This window comes from Pezoporus wallicus, unplaced genomic scaffold (genome assembly GCF_028554395.1).
Source record: "Pezoporus wallicus isolate ANWC-B61680 ecotype Strahan unplaced genomic scaffold, APGP_CSIRO_Pwel_v1 contig_2025, whole genome shotgun sequence".
In the NCBI taxonomy this organism is placed as follows: Eukaryota; Metazoa; Chordata; class Aves; order Psittaciformes; family Psittacidae; genus Pezoporus; species Pezoporus wallicus.
Window position 1 is genome coordinate 4,192,950 of NW_026640253.1, and position 17,825 is coordinate 4,210,774.

The 17,825-nt window shown below is 40.4% G+C and overlaps 1 protein-coding gene and 1 long non-coding RNA gene across 8 annotated transcripts; one reads left to right on the forward strand and one right to left on the reverse strand.

Moving 5' to 3' along the window:
• Positions 1-552: 552 nt before the first annotated feature.
• RNF141 (ring finger protein 141) lies at positions 553-15,593 on the reverse strand. 6 transcript variants are annotated; one of them, XR_008973338.1, is made up of 7 exons: positions 15,395-15,526; positions 13,446-13,649; positions 9,551-9,659; positions 8,212-8,393; positions 4,947-5,054; positions 4,206-4,370; positions 3,183-3,320 (listed from the first exon to the last, which is right to left on the reverse strand). XR_008973338.1 is itself a non-coding variant. In XM_057418181.1 (6 exons), exons 2-6 carry the CDS (start codon positions 13,586-13,588, stop codon positions 3,170-3,172), a joined length of 693 nt encoding a protein of 230 aa, XP_057274164.1. In that variant the 5' UTR covers positions 13,589-13,646; positions 15,556-15,593; the 3' UTR covers positions 553-3,169. The 6 variants fall into 6 exon arrangements, 5 of the variants coding, with proteins under 5 accessions (XP_057274164.1, XP_057274165.1, XP_057274161.1 ...); XM_057418181.1 differs by lacking the exons at positions 4,206-4,370; positions 15,395-15,526 and adding an exon at positions 15,556-15,593 and having other exon boundaries at positions 553-3,320; positions 13,446-13,646; XM_057418182.1 differs by lacking the exons at positions 4,206-4,370; positions 15,395-15,526 and adding an exon at positions 15,556-15,593 and having other exon boundaries at positions 553-3,320.
• Positions 15,594-16,005: 412 nt separating this feature from the next.
• LOC130604016 (uncharacterized) lies at positions 16,006-17,073 on the forward strand. Of its 2 annotated transcripts, none has more exons than XR_008973347.1 (2): positions 16,006-16,105; positions 16,605-17,073. It is a non-coding gene; the product is annotated as an uncharacterized LOC130604016 (long non-coding RNA). The 2 variants fall into 2 exon arrangements; XR_008973346.1 differs by lacking the exon at positions 16,006-16,105 and adding an exon at positions 16,173-16,434.
• Positions 17,074-17,825: the final 752 nt, after the last annotated feature.

The following is a 17,825-nucleotide window of genomic DNA, read 5'->3' on the forward strand; positions in this document are numbered from 1 at the left end:
ACCAAGCACCTTGTTGATTTTCATGTGCCTTAGCATGCCTTCCAGGAGAATCTGCTCCAAGATTTTGCCAGGCACAGAGGTGAGACTGACTGGTCTGTAATTCCCCGGGTCAGAATATTCCAAACCTTAGCATTCTTAACGTTTAAAATACCCTCAGAAACACGAGGAAATAACTTAGGAAAAAAGTGAATCAAACTTCTCTGAGAAAATATAAATAAATCCTTTTTCTAAAGAAACCCACTCCTCAATACTGTCCTTTACAGTAGAGCTGTTTGGTTAACTTTTCCCATCTCTGCACAATGTTCCAATTTGTTCTGACAAAAAAAAAAAAATAGGAGAATCAGAGTGGGTCTTTTCAGCAGACCTGCATTTAAGCTACTTTGCTGGTACCACACTGCAAAGTTTAAGAGGCATCTGACCCACCTGTATGGCATCCTTTTAACCACACCACCTGTACAATAGAATTGTATTTAGATTAATATTCACTCTTCAGATTTTTGTGGTATTAAAGGCAAGAGATTCCTTAAGCTTGAAAGAACATTTCTTCCAAAGTAACTTGCACCATTCATACACAAAGTTTAATATACTGGAATGTTCCTAGCTATTAATACAATCTAAAATGTTTACAATTTCACATTACAATGGTAAGAAATCATCACTTAACACAAGAAAGTTTAGTTTGTTCTAATGCCCCCACTAACAGCTATTCATAGTAATTAACATTTCAAGGACTATTTTCTGGAGCCCATTGCCATGTCTGGGCCAGTATCATTCCTTTACCATTTCCAAAACCGTTTGCTAAATGTAGCACTTCAGACTAGGCAACAGCAACCAGTACCAAATTACTAGTTTTTCAGTGTTAATAGACCTACTATCCCATGTTACATACAGTACATATATTTTACAAGGCACACATTACAGTACCTGTATCACAGTAGTGTGAATTACAGCAACTTAATTAAAAAAAAGCTGTACAGAATACAAAGTTTACTTTTTCACTATTTAAATAATTTTTGCACTAGAGTATATTGTAATTGCAAGGTTACCATGCTGCAATTAACAATCTGTTTGCATCATTACAAAATTACATTTTAAACAGTTCATGTCAGTTCTCAGCAGAAAGTCAACTTATAAAATCTCAGTTCAGAAGTATAATTCTTGAATTACTTGAAAAATAAAGTTAGCTTGAAGCTTTAATTTAGATGTTCTTTCCGTTCCAGTGATATAAAAAGTTTAAAAAATTCAAAGGTTCAAGTTCTGAACATGGACTAATGCAAGCTCAAAAAGCAAACAGAAATCAAACTAGTATGTGATTAGGAATACTTGCAAATATTTTAGTGGAAAATCCCTGACCATTAACAATTTTTAGTTGTTGCCTATACGCAACCAACCAGTCCACATATTTTCTTAAGAACACCTCATAATACCAAAGGATTAACAAAGGGAAAAAAATTAGTTCTAAGCTATATACATCCATAAACAGATTTTTTTCAATAATACAGATTTACACACTAAGCCATATTGGCTTTAGATGATACATACAAGAGTCTGTTGCTTATCTGTCTTAATGTCTATGATCGATTTGACAACTGTGCCATAAGCCAAGCTCAAATGGGTACCATATGCTACACACATTTCCTTAACAAAAAGACGTATAATAGACAAATTACCAAGATCTTGCCCCCAATGTTAATTAAATTATTTTGTAGCCAACTATGAAAACACAACCCAAATGTGCATATCCACATGTGCACATGCCTTTTAGTTCAGAACTTGTCTGTGACAAAAGGCCCCAGCCTTATGGCATCATCAAATTTTAACAAGTGTGGTAATTAAAAATGCAGTCTTACAGTAAGCAAAATTTATGCTGATATTCCCTCAAATGCTAAACTTGGGTATTTCTCACTCAATAGCCTCAAGAGAGTAGTATTTGTTAATATATGCATACATAATAATAATTAAAAAAAATTAGTTCTCTACAATAGCAGTTGATTTTCATAGCACTATTTATGCCAATAAGGCTGCAGATGGGTTTCCTGAATACTAACAATTTATTTTAGACTGTCTAAACTTAGCACTTTAAAGATTTTGTTCTGCTAGACAGAAATACTGTTGCACTCCAGTTGTGGTATCCCTTTTCCCAAACTGTCACACGCACATCTCACTGCAAGCAACATAAGAAGTTTCTCTGCTACATAAAAGCATATTGCACTTACAAATATAAAGCACAGCACCCTTACTTAGATCACCTTATAACTGATTTCATCACTTCAAAAACTCAAAAAGAAGCAGATAAAACCAAAGCATCCGACTAAACTACACCTTAACCGCTAATTCAAATGATGGCATTCTTTATAGATATGCCTAATGTTTAAAACTAATTTGGGCTGTTCTTTATCAAAAACTATACAGAAACCGATTTACTTTTTCTAGGATTGTGTATGAAACTGTTTAGTGTTTCCAAGCTAATAATATTATGCTAAATATAATTTAAAAAAAAATATTCTAGGAGATAATCTTGTCAAAAGAATAAACAGAAATGCACAAGTACATTTACGGAGCTGCCTACACTCTTCAGAGCAGATTTAAAATACTACTACAAATCCTAACATATTAGATTGAAATCAGTATTTGTAAACTCTAAAAGCAGCAACAACTGGCTACTGAAGAACAGGCAGTGGGACATCTTCAAGTTTCAGAAGTAAAATTTCAAATTAATAATCACTAGTGCTAACTCATCATCTTTACTGACGTTTTTCATGAAACTAAAAGTGAGTGCTTTAGTGCTTTTAAGGATAAGAACTGTGAGGTCAAGCCACCTGACATGGTTCATCTTCTGTGATGTTGAAACAGCAGTTAGCAACTGTGGTTGTGCTGTTATAAACTGCTTCATCTAGTAGTCAAACTGTTAATATCAAAAGTTGTTGTTAAAAGAAGCTCTGTTAATGACCAAAGAATTTACTGAAAGTACAGATTAATAATTAAGACTGCCCAAACATACACTGGCTCATATACCCTGTGCTTTAAAAGAACAGCATAGATGCAACAGCAGCCAAGAAGTGAAGCAGAAGACAGACTCTGGAAGAACAGCAATGAGAGGCGAAAACAGGTATTTGTGAAAATGAAAGCTTCAAGTACTTCAAGTACTATTATCAGCTCGTGGCCAGTGTCAGGGTCTGTGAGGCTGGCCAACCTCATCTACCATGTTAAGTATGTAAGTAGCGATATCATCTTCAGTAGGTGCATCTGAAACCACCCAAGAATCACTTGCTCCAGTCACCTGCCGACGGCAAACAGGACAGCTTCTGTGACGATCACTCCTGTTAGAAAGCCAGAGAAATGAGTATTTTTCATTGATGGTCTCTTCCTGGCCCCCAAAAGAGCCCCCAGACAAAACAACACAACCCAATGAAAACTTTAAGAATGATCAGGTTAGCTGGACTAGACCACCTATTTTTTTTTTTTTTTCTTGAAAACTGTTTTTTTTTGTGAGAAAGTTTGGCCAACAATTCTGAATGTAGCTCCATTCTTTGAGCGATAAATTTGGAGCCATATTCCTCATGAATGCATCTACCTACCTGTCCAGAAACTTTAAATGGAAATCTAAGTTAATCTAAGTTAATTCTTCTAATCCTTAGATATTCAGCTGAGGTCCTTCAGAAACTAGTCCCCATAAGCTTCCTATATAATGAGAAAAAGGAGCCCATTTCCTGGGTCATTCAGACCACTGAGGTTTAGAGTTGGTCCTTAGGGTGCCATCCTTCTTCAGTGGAGGAGGGTCCCAAATAATTATGTTTCTGAGCTGGGAGTCTGTTGTCTGCCTAGGTTAAGAAGAGATGAGCCTTAAAAATTGAGTGCTGAGAAAAGAATGGTGTAACCGCAGCTTAGTTAAGATTCGTTAGCTGATTCATTAGCCAAAGTAGAATAATCCACTGTCTACCACGGTTGCTAACCTAAGCCCTGTATTGCTGATAGATGTTAAAATACTTTCCCTGAAAAGAGAGATGACAAGTTATACTGTGAGATCCAGCAATTTTTACTACCTTTTTCCTTTGTGGGAGCATGGTGTTTTAAGAGTAACTTCTTTGAAAAGCCTTTGTAAAGGCCACAGAACAAATTTTTATGCACAAATTATGTGACTTAAATGTAAAATCATAATCATTAACTCATCAAAAAAAGCCTTCAACTGAAAATATCTGTTTCACCTAATGCTAGACTGCTGGAACACCTGCTTAATCAATCCTTGCAGGTCTTCTGCACAGTCAGAGAACATCTGTGCTCTTCCATAAAGCAATTCTCTTCTGAGTTTTCCAACAACCTATGCACCAGACAGATACAGAAGCTGAAAAGCTGTTCTGTTTACTATGAAGCTGAACACGATATTGTAAGGTACATGTTATACATAAATTTGAAGGCATTGCTATTGAGAAGAAATCTTTTCTTGGAAAATGTATTTAAATGAGTAAATTGTATGTGATTGATTTGAAAAGAAAGCATAATATATGGGAAAAAAATCCCTCTAATAGTTATTTCCTAAATAACAACTTGCCTTCGTATTTGCACACTCTTACAAACTACTGATTTTTGCCTTAAAAAACAGCTTTTAATGAGATTTTGTGAAGCATAACATGCTGGCATCAACATATACTCTGTTTTCTCTAGTTTGCAAGCATGGATATGATTTAATTTTATAAGAACAGAGGTAAGAAATTACATAACAAATGCTGAAAAGCACTTTTACATTTCTTTTTCCAAAAGGAAATCCTTCATGAGGTGTTCACAAATTCTGAAATCCTTTTTTCCTTCTGCTGCGGCCTGATTTTACTCAAACTTGTTATGTATCATACGTATCATTATCCTGTTAGTATCTTCAGACATTAAATTGGAAACATGTCAGATAACCAGTACCCACTATAAAATAATGAATATACTTTAATATGTATTACCATTTATCGATGCATTTCTGGCAGAAGCTGTGAGCACATGGCAAGATTAAATCAGCACGCCCATCCATGCAGATGCAACATTCCTCTTCATCTGTCAACTGTTTTACCCTGCAGAAGAGAAGACAGGTTTTTTTTCCACATAACCAGTAGGTCTTATATCTATGCCCTAGTGACTACAGTAGTTACTACATTTTTCATAATAATTCATGGACAGAAAGGAACACCATTGCTTGTCTTCAAGGAACATGTAATTTTGTGAATGGACTAGTTACATCATCCCAGTTTGTCAGACATAGCCTCAAGCTACCAACAAACAGTAAATGAACTAAACAAATTAGAATATGCATTTATTTTTGGTCTCGTGGTGCTTTCGGTGTTGCAATGGGTTATGCAAATCCTTTTTTCGTATCAACAAAGAAGTGTGAGAAGTGATGGTTAAACATCACCTGACCAGGCAAAAGAACAGAAACATTGTTTATGTTGAAAGCAGATCTGACTTCCTTCCACAGAGTGTCAGGCTGAACTATTTCATGATGAAGTCTGTCAAATTTCTGTGTGCTGGCTTATATCTTAGATAAAAGCACACATCGAGACGATCACTAGAACGCATGTTCACTCATTTCACATGCCATCAGCTAAACTGCTCATTAGACTAAAAAGGATGGTTTTAGGTTGTAATACACTCCTCATAGTTGTTCCTTCAAACTAAAACTCTCAAGTTGACTGTTGCCACAGCATTTCCAGATAAGCTTTTAGGTGTTGTTAGGGAAGGGGAAAAAGAAGTTTAAAAACAAGATCACTCCTGAGGACAGACATTTTCGTTTTATCTGTCTTCATTTTTTTTCCCAAATAACAGATATCTGTCTCTAAAGTTACTAGCAGTAGTATCTCACATATTTGTATTATCAAGATTCCCAAGACTGAAAATGTGCAGAAAATCCTCAGCTTTCACTGACCTAACTAGACATGTAAAGTTCTCTAATTTTATAGTCATGGCTCACTTCCAATTCAGCCAAGAGGTGTTCTGAAATTTTCAGGTCTTACAAAATCCCCAATTCTGGAATCCCTTCTGTGACTTGGGGCACAAAGGTAGCAGTCTAGAAAGAATGGCAGAGACAGTCCACCTTAATTACTATTGACCAGACTGCTTTTGCTTAGGAATCTTGGGAGCCTGTCAAATACAGAGGAATTTTTTAACTGTACAGACCACCCAGCCAACGGACAGCAATTAACATGCTTTTGTTTTATTCTTCAGTAGGTCCTTGGGTTTCCTTGTCAACTTGCTTTTTGAGAAATTTGTTTAGAATGCTAGGAGATTTATTTTTTTTTGTACAATTACAGATGGCGATTTGCATACAGTGAGGACAACAGTTTCAAATATCCTTTTGATTAGCTCACTATGTTCTTTGGAGTTGTTCCCTTTCATTTCCTTTCCCCATCAAACTCTGACTACTAACCTTTGATAACAGTTCAATTTGAGACTTGCTGGTATATATACAAGCAATTATACTTAAAACAAATGTCCTATTTATAGTTTCTGGAAACTAAGATTTAGCCATATGACTAAATTTCTTAAAAAGTGGTAAAATACAAGAGTGACAAACTAAGGAAATGCTTGTCTCTTCGTTACCAGAAAGCATAAAACACTTACGGATATTTCTGAATGCTCCAAATAGGAAGTGGGTGTTCTAGAGAACTAGGGTATTATTCCAGTGGAAGAAGTCAAGATAAGAAGAAGAATGAAACAGATAATAATTGCTATTTTTGGACAGTGGTGGCTAGCTCTCACAGAGCTGAAAAATGTCTCAAGATGAGAAAAATTTAGGCAAATGGGAGGACATCACAGAAAACCTAACAGAACATATTTCCTCAGTATAAAATACTTGAAGGTGCCTCAGCCTGTATTTTGTTTAATGACTTGAAACACTTGGGTAAGTTTTATACTTACAAGTTACTTTAACAAGCTCACTAAATTCCAGCATATTACCAGCATACTAGAACATTATACTCAATTTCTCTTGTTGTTAATCGTCATTAATACTATCTCAAGTGATGAAGTTTACAAACACAAAGGGTGCTCATCTCCCCCATCTTGAAGTCTCAAATTGAAAGAGAAACTCACCTAAGAAATCTATCTATTCGCTGACTTTAGCAATAGATAAAGCTGTTTTGCATAAGCATCTGTGGGTTTTTTGTTTGAAGTAAAAGGCCATTTCCAGATATACGTGTGTTCTAGGATAACCACGTATCTTTGAGAAAGAGCAGGAAAATACACTTTCCAAACATGTTCACAATTTGCTACCTAATTCTAGCATTTTAATAACTCAGAACAGCCAATACTTTATTTGTTCCCAAACAAGAAAATCAGGAAATTAAATGAAAAGAACACATTCTGCAATCCACTGACAGAAAAAAGTGGGCTCTATCTGTAGAATGGCAACACAGCCAACCCCTTTCTAACAGGTGGAGTGTGACAGTTAACTAGCTCAGCAACTTGTTCTGTTAAAATACGTGGCTACCAGCTCTTCACTGGTTGATATAGAGAACTATACCATTCACTACTGTTTCTTGTGAAACCTCTATCTCACTTAAAACTGAGGGAGAACTTTGAACTAATTCAGAAAGTTAAAAGTAAGGAATTACTAGTAGCAACATTTCCACATAGGGAAAGGGTGACAAGCTTATTGCTGTTCCATTCAGTTTGAACTGAAGTTCTTGCAGGTGTTGACCTCAATCTTTTGCTTTTCCTCTAGTTAACAAAGCAGGATGTCAACATGTGTGAGACAGTTCACATTTTTCCAGTCTTACAAGTTAAATTATTACTATAACTGATGAGTGTCTAGTGGCAACAGATGGGAACTTTCACATGCCAAAACGTAAAAGAGGAAGAGAAAGTTGAAGTGGAACAATAACAAAATCTGTTTAAACAAACACTGTCAAACCCCCTAAATTTGTAGCTGCAGCTGATTCCATTTCCTCCTGTTTCCTTATTCAGGAGGTTCAACATGTATCATATTAGAATTAATCATTAAAATGATTGCTCTGAAGCTAAGGAATGGTAGCACCAACAGCATTTCACTCGAGTACACCACAGCTCTCGTGGTACAAGAGAAGGCACACTATTCATGTCTGTGATGATATAAAGCCTGCATCTGCTAAGAGTATGTGGTTTTGATCATTAGGTGTTAGTAGCTCAAGTTTTACACAAAAATCCTAAACTATTTCTGTTGTAACCATGGTCAGAAGCTAGAGTATATCAAAATACCTTCCCATCCACAAGCTGGCCTGACAAGATGACACAGACATCAAACTCTCAGCAGCTTCTTCAGAAGTACCACTCTGTGCAAGAACTCCTGCTGCTTGACTGGTGATATCTTTATAAAGTTGAATGAACTGATACAAGTTCAGGATTCTGGAAGCTTCCACAACGCCACTTGTTTTATTTATCTTAAGATATAAGAATTGTTTAAAATTATATATCAGATTTTTACATGACATTGCTCAAAATTCTTTTAATGCACTGCAAATCTCATGGCAGTAGCCATCTTCTGAAGTGTCCATTACTAAATTAGCAAATTGCAGTCTATCTCAATAAAGTTAAGACCTGAAAACACAGTTGTTTTTTAACAAGGAATACTACAGTTAGGACTACACTTTTAAGGCAAGACAATTACCATAACTACTCGAATTAAATTATGAGTAGGGACCTAATGCCTAAAAAAATGGACTAAACTTAAGACAAAGGACAGAATAACAAGTCATTTCATATGCAAACAGAAAATTACAAACTGTCAGTTTCAAACCAAGTTTGAGAGTCGACCGCGGCCGACCCCCCCGTCGCGGCCTCTGGCCCCGCTCCCGCCACCGCTTGGTCCCCGCTCCTCAACCGCCCCGGCCTCCTCCTGGGGCTCTGCCAGGGAGGAGGGGAACCCAGAAGGGGGGGAGTGAGTGAACAAGCCCTCTGCCTGGTTTTAAACCACGACGGTTCGCTTGCTTCAAACTTGCATGTTAAGGTTGCTGAGGACCATTTAAGGATGTTACTTGGTAAGATATAGAGGGGAATAATCTCCCCACTAGAAAGAGCACACTTAGTCTGAAGACCCTGACAAAACTTACTCAGTTAGTTAAACACTTAATTTTTAGATTGGTTTTCTAAGGAATAAGAATACACATAGTTACACTAGCTCAACTAATAATGCTTGGAATTGCTGATTAACTTCTATCAAACTATACAGTTCCCACTTCATTGTACTATTTCACTACCAGGACATGACCTCAAGAGTAATCTGAATTCCTAACTAACGGGTCATAAGTGCTGCATTGGAAGATACTCCTTTAAACTTAGTTATGAAAATGTTTCTGTTAACCTGCTTTTTGCAGAAACTTAAGACTTCAGACTTAATTTACCTCAAACAGTATCTTGAATCATCTGCATATACTCAATTTACAGATACATAGAATCATATATATATATATACTCAATTTACATAATATCTAATATTCAAAATGTATGTAGCAGGTGTTAGATTTTATCAGTAAAGGTGACAAACCTCAAATATTTGTACGAACCCCCCTCACCAAATTAAAATTTTCAACAAACTTACTTTAGTGCATATTATCCGAACGACTACCTTCCAGAAAGCAGATGAATCAGAACCAGGTTGCACTTCAAATAACAGATGTTTGTCTTGTCCAGAAGCCAATTTTGCAGTACTGAAATAAAGAATCATCCAGTTTATACCACATGCTAGACATGCAAAGATCAGCAGCCTTAGCTACTGTGGTATTATTTATTGTTCACCTGCGTCTTATCATTAAAGAGACATTTATCAATATTTCCCAGAGACATGAAATTAATGACCTTCTTAGCATGTCATTAAATATAAAATATGGTCCATTTCACTTTAAATTGCACAGTAAATTTCAGAAAATGATGAGCAAGTCTTTTGATCCAGCATCAGCAAATATCCTTTATAGATATTTTATATGCTTTCACTGTTTATTATAGTAATCATACAATCTTGTGGTCCAATCTAAAAAGGTTATTTCCTTACCATGTATGTAAAAAAAAGCTTGCAAGTATCAACAGATGCAGATGAGGTGTATTTTGTTAGTATATATTAACAATGAAGCAGTCAGGTGAAACCTTTGGGTGACCCTGAAATTTTCGGGGGTTGTATTTTTTTCTTAATGGAACACAGACACAGAAGTCTATTCCATAAGACGGAGTTCAAACTATGTTACATTCAGGCTGAAGTAAGCACTGGAAGAAATAAAACCCCTTGACTAACAATGGTATTTTGGAGTTAATCATACTGATATATTCTTAGATTCTCAGGCAAAACATAGAGTAATGTCCTTCAAAATCTATTGATGAAGACACCTGTCTGTTCTTGAAGGTCATTCATAAAAGTATGACTGTCTACAAGACAATTTCTAAACTAAATACAAATTCACATTATAGTTAAATGTCAAACATGACTAAAACCCCCACACTACAAAGCTCTTTATCAGCATGCATATTTCCACTTCCTATAATTTTATACTAAAAGTACTGGGCAAAAATGACAACTCTGCATTTTTGTTCTTTTTACCATCAATGTGGAGTCAAACAAAATTCACACTGAAAAATATTTCTTATGCAGCCTTTTGTTGTGGAAGACAACTTCCTTACGCAAGTAATAGAGGAGCCAACGAGGAGAGGTGCCATGCTTGACCTCGTGCTCACCAACAGGGAAGGGCTCGTTGGAAATGTGACTCTCCAGGGCAGCCTTGGATGCAGCGATCACGAGATGGTCGAGTTTGAGATCCTCAGGACAGTGAGAAGAGCGTGCAGCAAGCTCACTGCCCTGGGCTTCAAGAGAGCAGACTTTGGTCTCTTCAGGAACCTCCTTAGCAAGGTTCCATGGGATACAGCCCTAGAGGGCAGGGGGGCCCAAGACTCTTGGTTGATATTCAAGGATCGCCTGCTACAAGCTCAGGAGTGTTGCATCCCAACCAGAAGGAAGTGCAGCAGGAGGGCCAGGAGACCTCCTTGGATGGATAAGGAGCTCCTGAGGAAATTCAATTGAAAAAAGGGGCTTATAAAAAGTGGAAGCAAGGACAGGCTGTCTGGGAAGCTAGGGACCAGGTTAGGAAAGCTAAGGCCCAGTTAGAATTAAACTTGGCTGGGGATATTAAGGATAACAGGAAGGGATTCTACAGGCACATAGCAAATATAAAACAGACTAGGGAGAATGTAGGCCCCCTCAGGAAGCTCTCGGGAGAACTGGCTACACAGGATTTGGAGAAAGGTGAGGTTCTGAATGACTTCTTTGCCTCGGTCTTCACTGGCAAAGGCTATGACCGCACCACCCAAGTCTTGGAAGCCAGATGCAGGGACTGTGAGAATGAAGAGGATCTGGCTCGAGACCATATTAAGAACCTGAACGTGCACAAGTCCATGGGTCCTGATGAAATCCATCCGCTGGTCCTGAAGGAGCTGGCGAATGAAGTTGCTAAGCCACTGTCCATCGTATTTGAGAAATCATGGCAGTCAGGTGAAGTTCCCGACGACTGAAAAAGGGAAATACAACCCCCCTTTTCAAGAAGGGGAAAATGGATGACCCGGGGAATTACAGACCAGTCAGTCTCACTTCTGTGCCTGGCAAAATCTTGGAGCAGATTCTCCTGGAAGGCATGCTAAGGCACATGAAAATCAACAAGGTGCTTGGTGACAGCCAGCATGGCTTCACTAAGGGGAAATCCTGCCTGACCAATTTGGTGGCCTTCTATGACAGGGCTACAGAGCTGAGGGACAGGGGTAGAGCAGTTGATGTCATCTGCCTGGACTTGTGCAAAGCATTTGGCACTGTCCCACACGACATCCTTGTCTCTAAATTGGAGAGACATCAATTTGATAGATGGACCACTCAGTGGATAAAGAACTGGCTGGATGGCTGCACACAAACAGTTGTGGTCAATGGCTCAATGTCCAGCTGGAGACCAGTAATGAGTGGTGTCCCTCAGGGATCGGTGTTGGGACCGGTCTTGTTCAACATCTCTGTCGCTGACATGGACAGTGGGATTGAGTGTGCCCTCAGCAAGTCTGATGATGACACCAAACTGTGTGGTTCGGTTGATACACTGGAGGGAAGGAATGCCATCCAGAGGGACCTTGACACGCTTGTGAGGTGGGCTGATGCCAACCTTATGAAGTTTAACCATGACAAGTGCAAGGTCCTACACCTGGGTTGGAGCAATCACAGGCACAGCTACAGGCTGGGCAAAGAAGAGATTCAGAGCAGCTCTGTGGAGAAAGACTTGGGGGTGTTGGCTGGTGAGAAAATGAACATGAGCTGGCTTCAGTGTGCTCTTGCAGCCCAGACAGCTAACCATATCCTGGGCTGCATCAAAAGGAGTGTGACCAGCAGGTCGAAGGAGGTGATCCTGCCCCTCTACTCTGCTGAGACCTCACCTGGAGTACTGTGTGCAGTTCTGGTGTCCTCAACATAAAAAGGACATGGAACTGTTGGAACAAGTCCAGAGGAGGGCCACGAGGATGATCAGGGGACTGGAGCACCTCCCGTATGAAGACAGGCTGAGAAAGTTGGGGCTGTTCATCCTGGAGAAGAGAAGGCTGTGGGGAGACCTCATAGCAGCCTTCCAGTATCTGAAGGGGGCCTATAGGGATGCTGGGGAGGGACTCTTCATTAGGGACTGTAGTGATAGGACAAGGGGTAACAGGTTAAAACATAAACAGGGGAAGTTTAGACTGGATATAAGGGAGGAAATTCTTTCCTGTTAGGGTGGTGAGGCACTGGAATAGTTTGCCCAGGGAGGCTGTGAATGCTCCGTCCCTGGCAGTGTTCAAGACCAGGTTGGACAAAGCCTTGGGTGATATGATTTAGTGTGAGGTGTCCCTGCCTATGGCATTGGGGGTTGGAACTTGATGATCTTAAGGTCCTTTCCAACCTTAATCATTCTGTGATTCTATGATCCTATGTTCTTGGTTACTGGATTCAAATAGTAAGCCGTGCCACATCTTTAACGAGGAACAGCACTGCCTGTCCACAGAGGTAAAAAAGATGGTCACAAATTGTTCTGTCTCAGGTTTACCTTCCTAGTGTAGCTGTACTGTCTTTATAAGGCTCATATTGCTACTTCCTATGAAAAGTGATGGGCAGAGAGGAAGCAGCATTCCATCTTTACATGGCTGGTGGAGGGGGAAGATTAAGGGAGACAAGTAACACTAACAAAAAGATACTGCTAAATGTCTACCTCTTGCTAAGAGAGAAGCAACACTTGCTGGAAGAAGAGTATTGGAGAAAAAGTAAATTTCTGGAGGAAAAATGGCTTTCGTTTTGAAGTCTATTTACAACCAGTACAGAAACTTTAAAAGCTGCAGGAGGCATTTCAAAACAAGATAGCCAGTCCTGACTTGGCCAGCACAGAGGGATATATTGCATACAGGGTCTCTGTAAAACGCTAAAAACACCAAGAAAACAAAGTAGGGCTTACACATCATTAAGTTCAGCTACTCTTCCCAGAAACTCTTCATAGGTTAGGAAACCACTTTCTTGAACCAAAGAGGCATGCTTTGCTACTTTTTCTGGCAACTTGTTAATTACAGTTTGTGTGTGGTTTGAAATTTGTTGACCCATGGTTGAAGTTCTTCACCTCAGTTCCATAGAACGAAGTTCTCATTCACTTGTAGAGTCTCTGCTAAAAATATTTTAGAGTTACAATTGTGTGCTTTACAAATGGTTACTCTCTCATTTTCTTTTAGTGTAAGAATTTAACTACCCATTACACAGTCTAATTATTCTACAGTAACACAACTTGAACAGTCAAAGCACAACATTTAGAAGAGACTGGAATGTGGCATTAACAGCTTACAAAAAAGTACTATTTTGATTACAGCAATACTTATATTAAAGTGAGATAAATTTTCATGCAGGTTCTTCAGCAGCTCAAACACACATACAGATATGTAAATCTAGTGGAACGGAAAATAAAATTTTAAGATTACAGTGATAATTTGTGACAATTTTTGTTTGTCCTAAATATTTGTGCATGTGAAAGTCAGAATGTCTGTAAATAAGCATATCAATGTTTATACACAGACATTAAATCAGGAATTAGCTTTCTTACATCAGACTGACACTGGCAGACTAAAATAACTCTTACAGCATTCTTAAACTGGTAAGCCAATGAATGGCATCAGTATAAATCAATTTAGAAACCTATCTGCACAAACCACTCAAATTCAGGATGTATTACAGAACTGACTTGCTCAAACCTCTCCAACTTAGCTTATTTTAACCTTCCCTTACACTCGTATCTTCTTCCCCAAGAAGTCTGCATAAGGATCTACTGTATGTCTTCTGATTCTGAGTCTTTATCCATATTTTCCCCTTGAGCCCTCTCATTTGGCACTTCTTCAAAATTCCTCCTGGCTCTTTGTCTCAAAATGGCAGAGGCATGCAAATGAATTCTGTTTGGACAGAGTTCATAGTTTGTAATGCAAACCAAACCAGTACTTTCACACCATTTTAAGACTTATAAGGACAGAGGTCTGCAATAGCAAGCCAATTACAGAATATCAGCCTTAACTTAAACAGTATCTGAGTATCTGACATTAGGTACCTTACAAACACTTTATGAGAGAGACATTACAGAAAAACAGATCTTCATCCTGCATGTACAACTATATAGCTGCATTTGGGCATCAAACTGCCCAGCAACCCGGTCTACAGCTATGAAGATCTTGCCCCGGTGTAAGAAAAACAGAGCACACATGGAGTGAGTTTTTATCAGAACATTCTACAAACTGTTCTGGTATTTTACACAAAAGAATAAACTTCCAATTTAGTTTGGAATTTTGACCAAATTCTGATCTCAGATACCTGTGTTCCCACTCAAGTGACACTTCTCCTTCCGAACAGCCCTCCAATAACCTCCTCTCCCCTATCTGGGCCTTGTGTTTGCTGAGCATACACCCAAAAGATACACTTGACTCACAGCCTCTCCGTAGCATAACCTTTGAGGCTTCGAACACAGTTCATTCCTTATCTTCTGGTTTCTGTGGCTAAAAAGCCACCTTCCTGTGGAAGCGAAGTGCCGTGTGTGAGCCTACTGAACTAGTGAGATCCTACCACAGAAAAGTGTGGACAAAAATACCTGCGCAAAGATGCTTACAAAGTGTTTCCTTTGGTGCAGTCCTCAAGATCGGCAATACCCACAGCTACACACAGATAAACCGGATGCGCTATCAGGCCTCTCCGAAAGCAGGGAAGGAGGATAGGGGCGCTGCCGACCGCCCCCAACGCCTAGGGCACTGCACTGCCTTCGCGTCAGTTTAACCGCATCCAAAGGCCGCGCTCGAGACGGGCCGCACGCGCAAGCCCGCCTGCGTCACGCCCGCAGCCGGCACCCCCAACCATTTCCTACGGTAACCCCTAACCGACCCTTCGCGCCCCGACGGACGCGGCAGCGAGGCCCGGCTGAGGCGGGCGGCCGGGCTTTGCTCAGGACAAAAAGCACCCAGCGGCTTCGCCCCGCCCGAGCCTCGCGCTTGCCCCAAGGCTCCGTGGCTGCGGACGAAGAGGGCCCAGCCCGCAAACCTCACCCCAGCGCCGCGGCATCCCGCTCGCCGCCGCCGCCGCCGCCGCCCCACCGCGACCCGGCCGTCGGCTCCGAGCGCAGGCGCAAGGGACAGCAGCGGCCGCGACTGCTGCTGCTGGCGCGGGTCGGTGACGCCAGCGCGCGGCTCGCGCAGTTGCCGGGACATAGCGGGCGCCGCCGTGGGGGCGAGGGCCCAAGAGGGACTCCCCTTCCGCCCCCCCCGCGCAGGCCGCTTCCTCCGGAGGGATCCCCGGCAGCTGTAGGCGGGGGAGAGGAGAGGAGATGAGGAGGGAGGAGAGAGAAGAGAAGGAGAGGGAAAGAAAAAAGGGAAAGGGAAAGAAAGGAAAGGAAAGGGAAAGGGAAAAGAAAGGGAAGAGGAAAAGGAGAGGTGAGGCGGTATTGGCGGGGCCGTGCCAGCCTTCCTCGGCGCGACCCGGGCTGGAAGAGCATTATACACATGGGAGTCGGCCGTCGCGCTGTGTTTGGGCGGAGCAGAGCCCACCCGAGCATGCTTTCCGTTGTGCAGTAAGGATGTTGTGCAGAGCTGTTTAGTTGTATAATTGCTTGAATAATCAACACGGGGTAACTTAACTGCAAACGGGCCATACTGTGTCCTCGGAAGGTTGCTTTGCACTACTGGGCAGCTCAGCTTTCCCAGCTTCTGAAGGGACGTAAGACTGCCTGTGCTATCCACTCTTTTCTATGAGCTCTAATAAATAGCAGCTTAAATGATACTTCTTGGGGTCTGAGTGCCTACCGTGCTGGGATCACCACAGGCCAGCAACTGCTCCTACTGTAACTACTACCACTCCCTGCTGTAATAGGTTAGGAAGAGAGCACCCATCAACGTGAAGGATGTGAGAGCTAGATGTGTGAGGCAAAGGTCAGTGGTCACTGACCTTTTGGCAAAATAAGCCAACACACATAAATTATAATAATCTGTTTTAAGAACAGAAATCCTAGATCATCCTCTAGGTCAGCAGTATCCTGATGCTTGAGGGTTTAAGTCTAGAGGTTTGTTGTTTTGATTTTCATTATTTTTTTAATTTAAAGAGGAGAAAAGGAGTAGTACTTCCCCTTCCTGCCCGCATCTGTTTACACACAGACAAATGCACTTCCCATGACAAAGGCAACCCTGTATTCCAGACAGGGACTGGGTTGGACTGGGAACCAATCTGTATTTCCTGCAGGCCAACCAGCCCTTTCGCCTAAGGTCAGCAAACATCTGTAACCTCAGTGTGGGAATCTGGGTAGTGTTACTGTCAAATGACTAATGCAAACTGTGATCTCCTCCTAGGGGAATGAATTATTTGTCCAAGACACTTAAGCACAGTGCCATTTCTGAGACATCAGTGAACTTCATAGCTGTTGAGAACGTCTTGTATAAAAAGCACGACACTTGACAGAAGTCAGAGACTTAAGAGAAATCCTTCATAAATTTTCTGCTACTACTGGTTAATGGTTTGGGGGTTTTGTCACTTTCTGTCTAGGACTTAAATAAACATTTCCTGTTTGCTTTGTAGTGGTACATCTCTTGCAATTCTATTAAATGCTAAGCAAGAACGTTTTGTACTCTAACGCGAATGTGACTGAGTAGTACTGATTATATACAGAGAATATCAAATGCAATACTGGTTGATTAGTCCTTACAGATGCCTTTTACTACTTACAGAACAGTGTAACAGGTTACTTTTAGCCTTTGTAGTGTTGGCATAAATTGTGTATTAGAAAGGAGGGGGAGATCAAACTGTGTGTATTGGCCAGGTGTCAGTGTGAAGCCTGGGACGAAAGCTAGCTGAGTTTTTAAGGTACGTGATAAAACAAGACATTTACAGGTTAAGGTAATTCCTATTATATTAGGTAACATACATAGGTCTTTTTAGAAAGCAGGTACTATGGGGGGGGGGGGGAGGGAAATACCTTATTTAGATCTAAAATAGAAGCAACAAACTTCCAACTGGAGTGGAACGAGAGAAAAATTTTCTGCATTACTTTAGGCATAAATAGACAATCTATGAGAAAAGGAAGTTCATACCTTCTGGATTCTACCTGGATCAGGGGTAATACTAGCAGTATCAATCAAGGGAAGTGAGAGATAATTTTCTCTTGGTGGAGAGGGAAAGAATAAATAGGTAATGCCTAATATCTAAAACATAGAAAAGCGAGTCAGAAGGGAAATTGTCACAAAAATTACCTGGAATCCAGTAGTGCTGCCTGTGTCCTTAAGCCCATTTGTTTAAGGACACCATCATATCAAGTGTTGGCTGTGGCCCT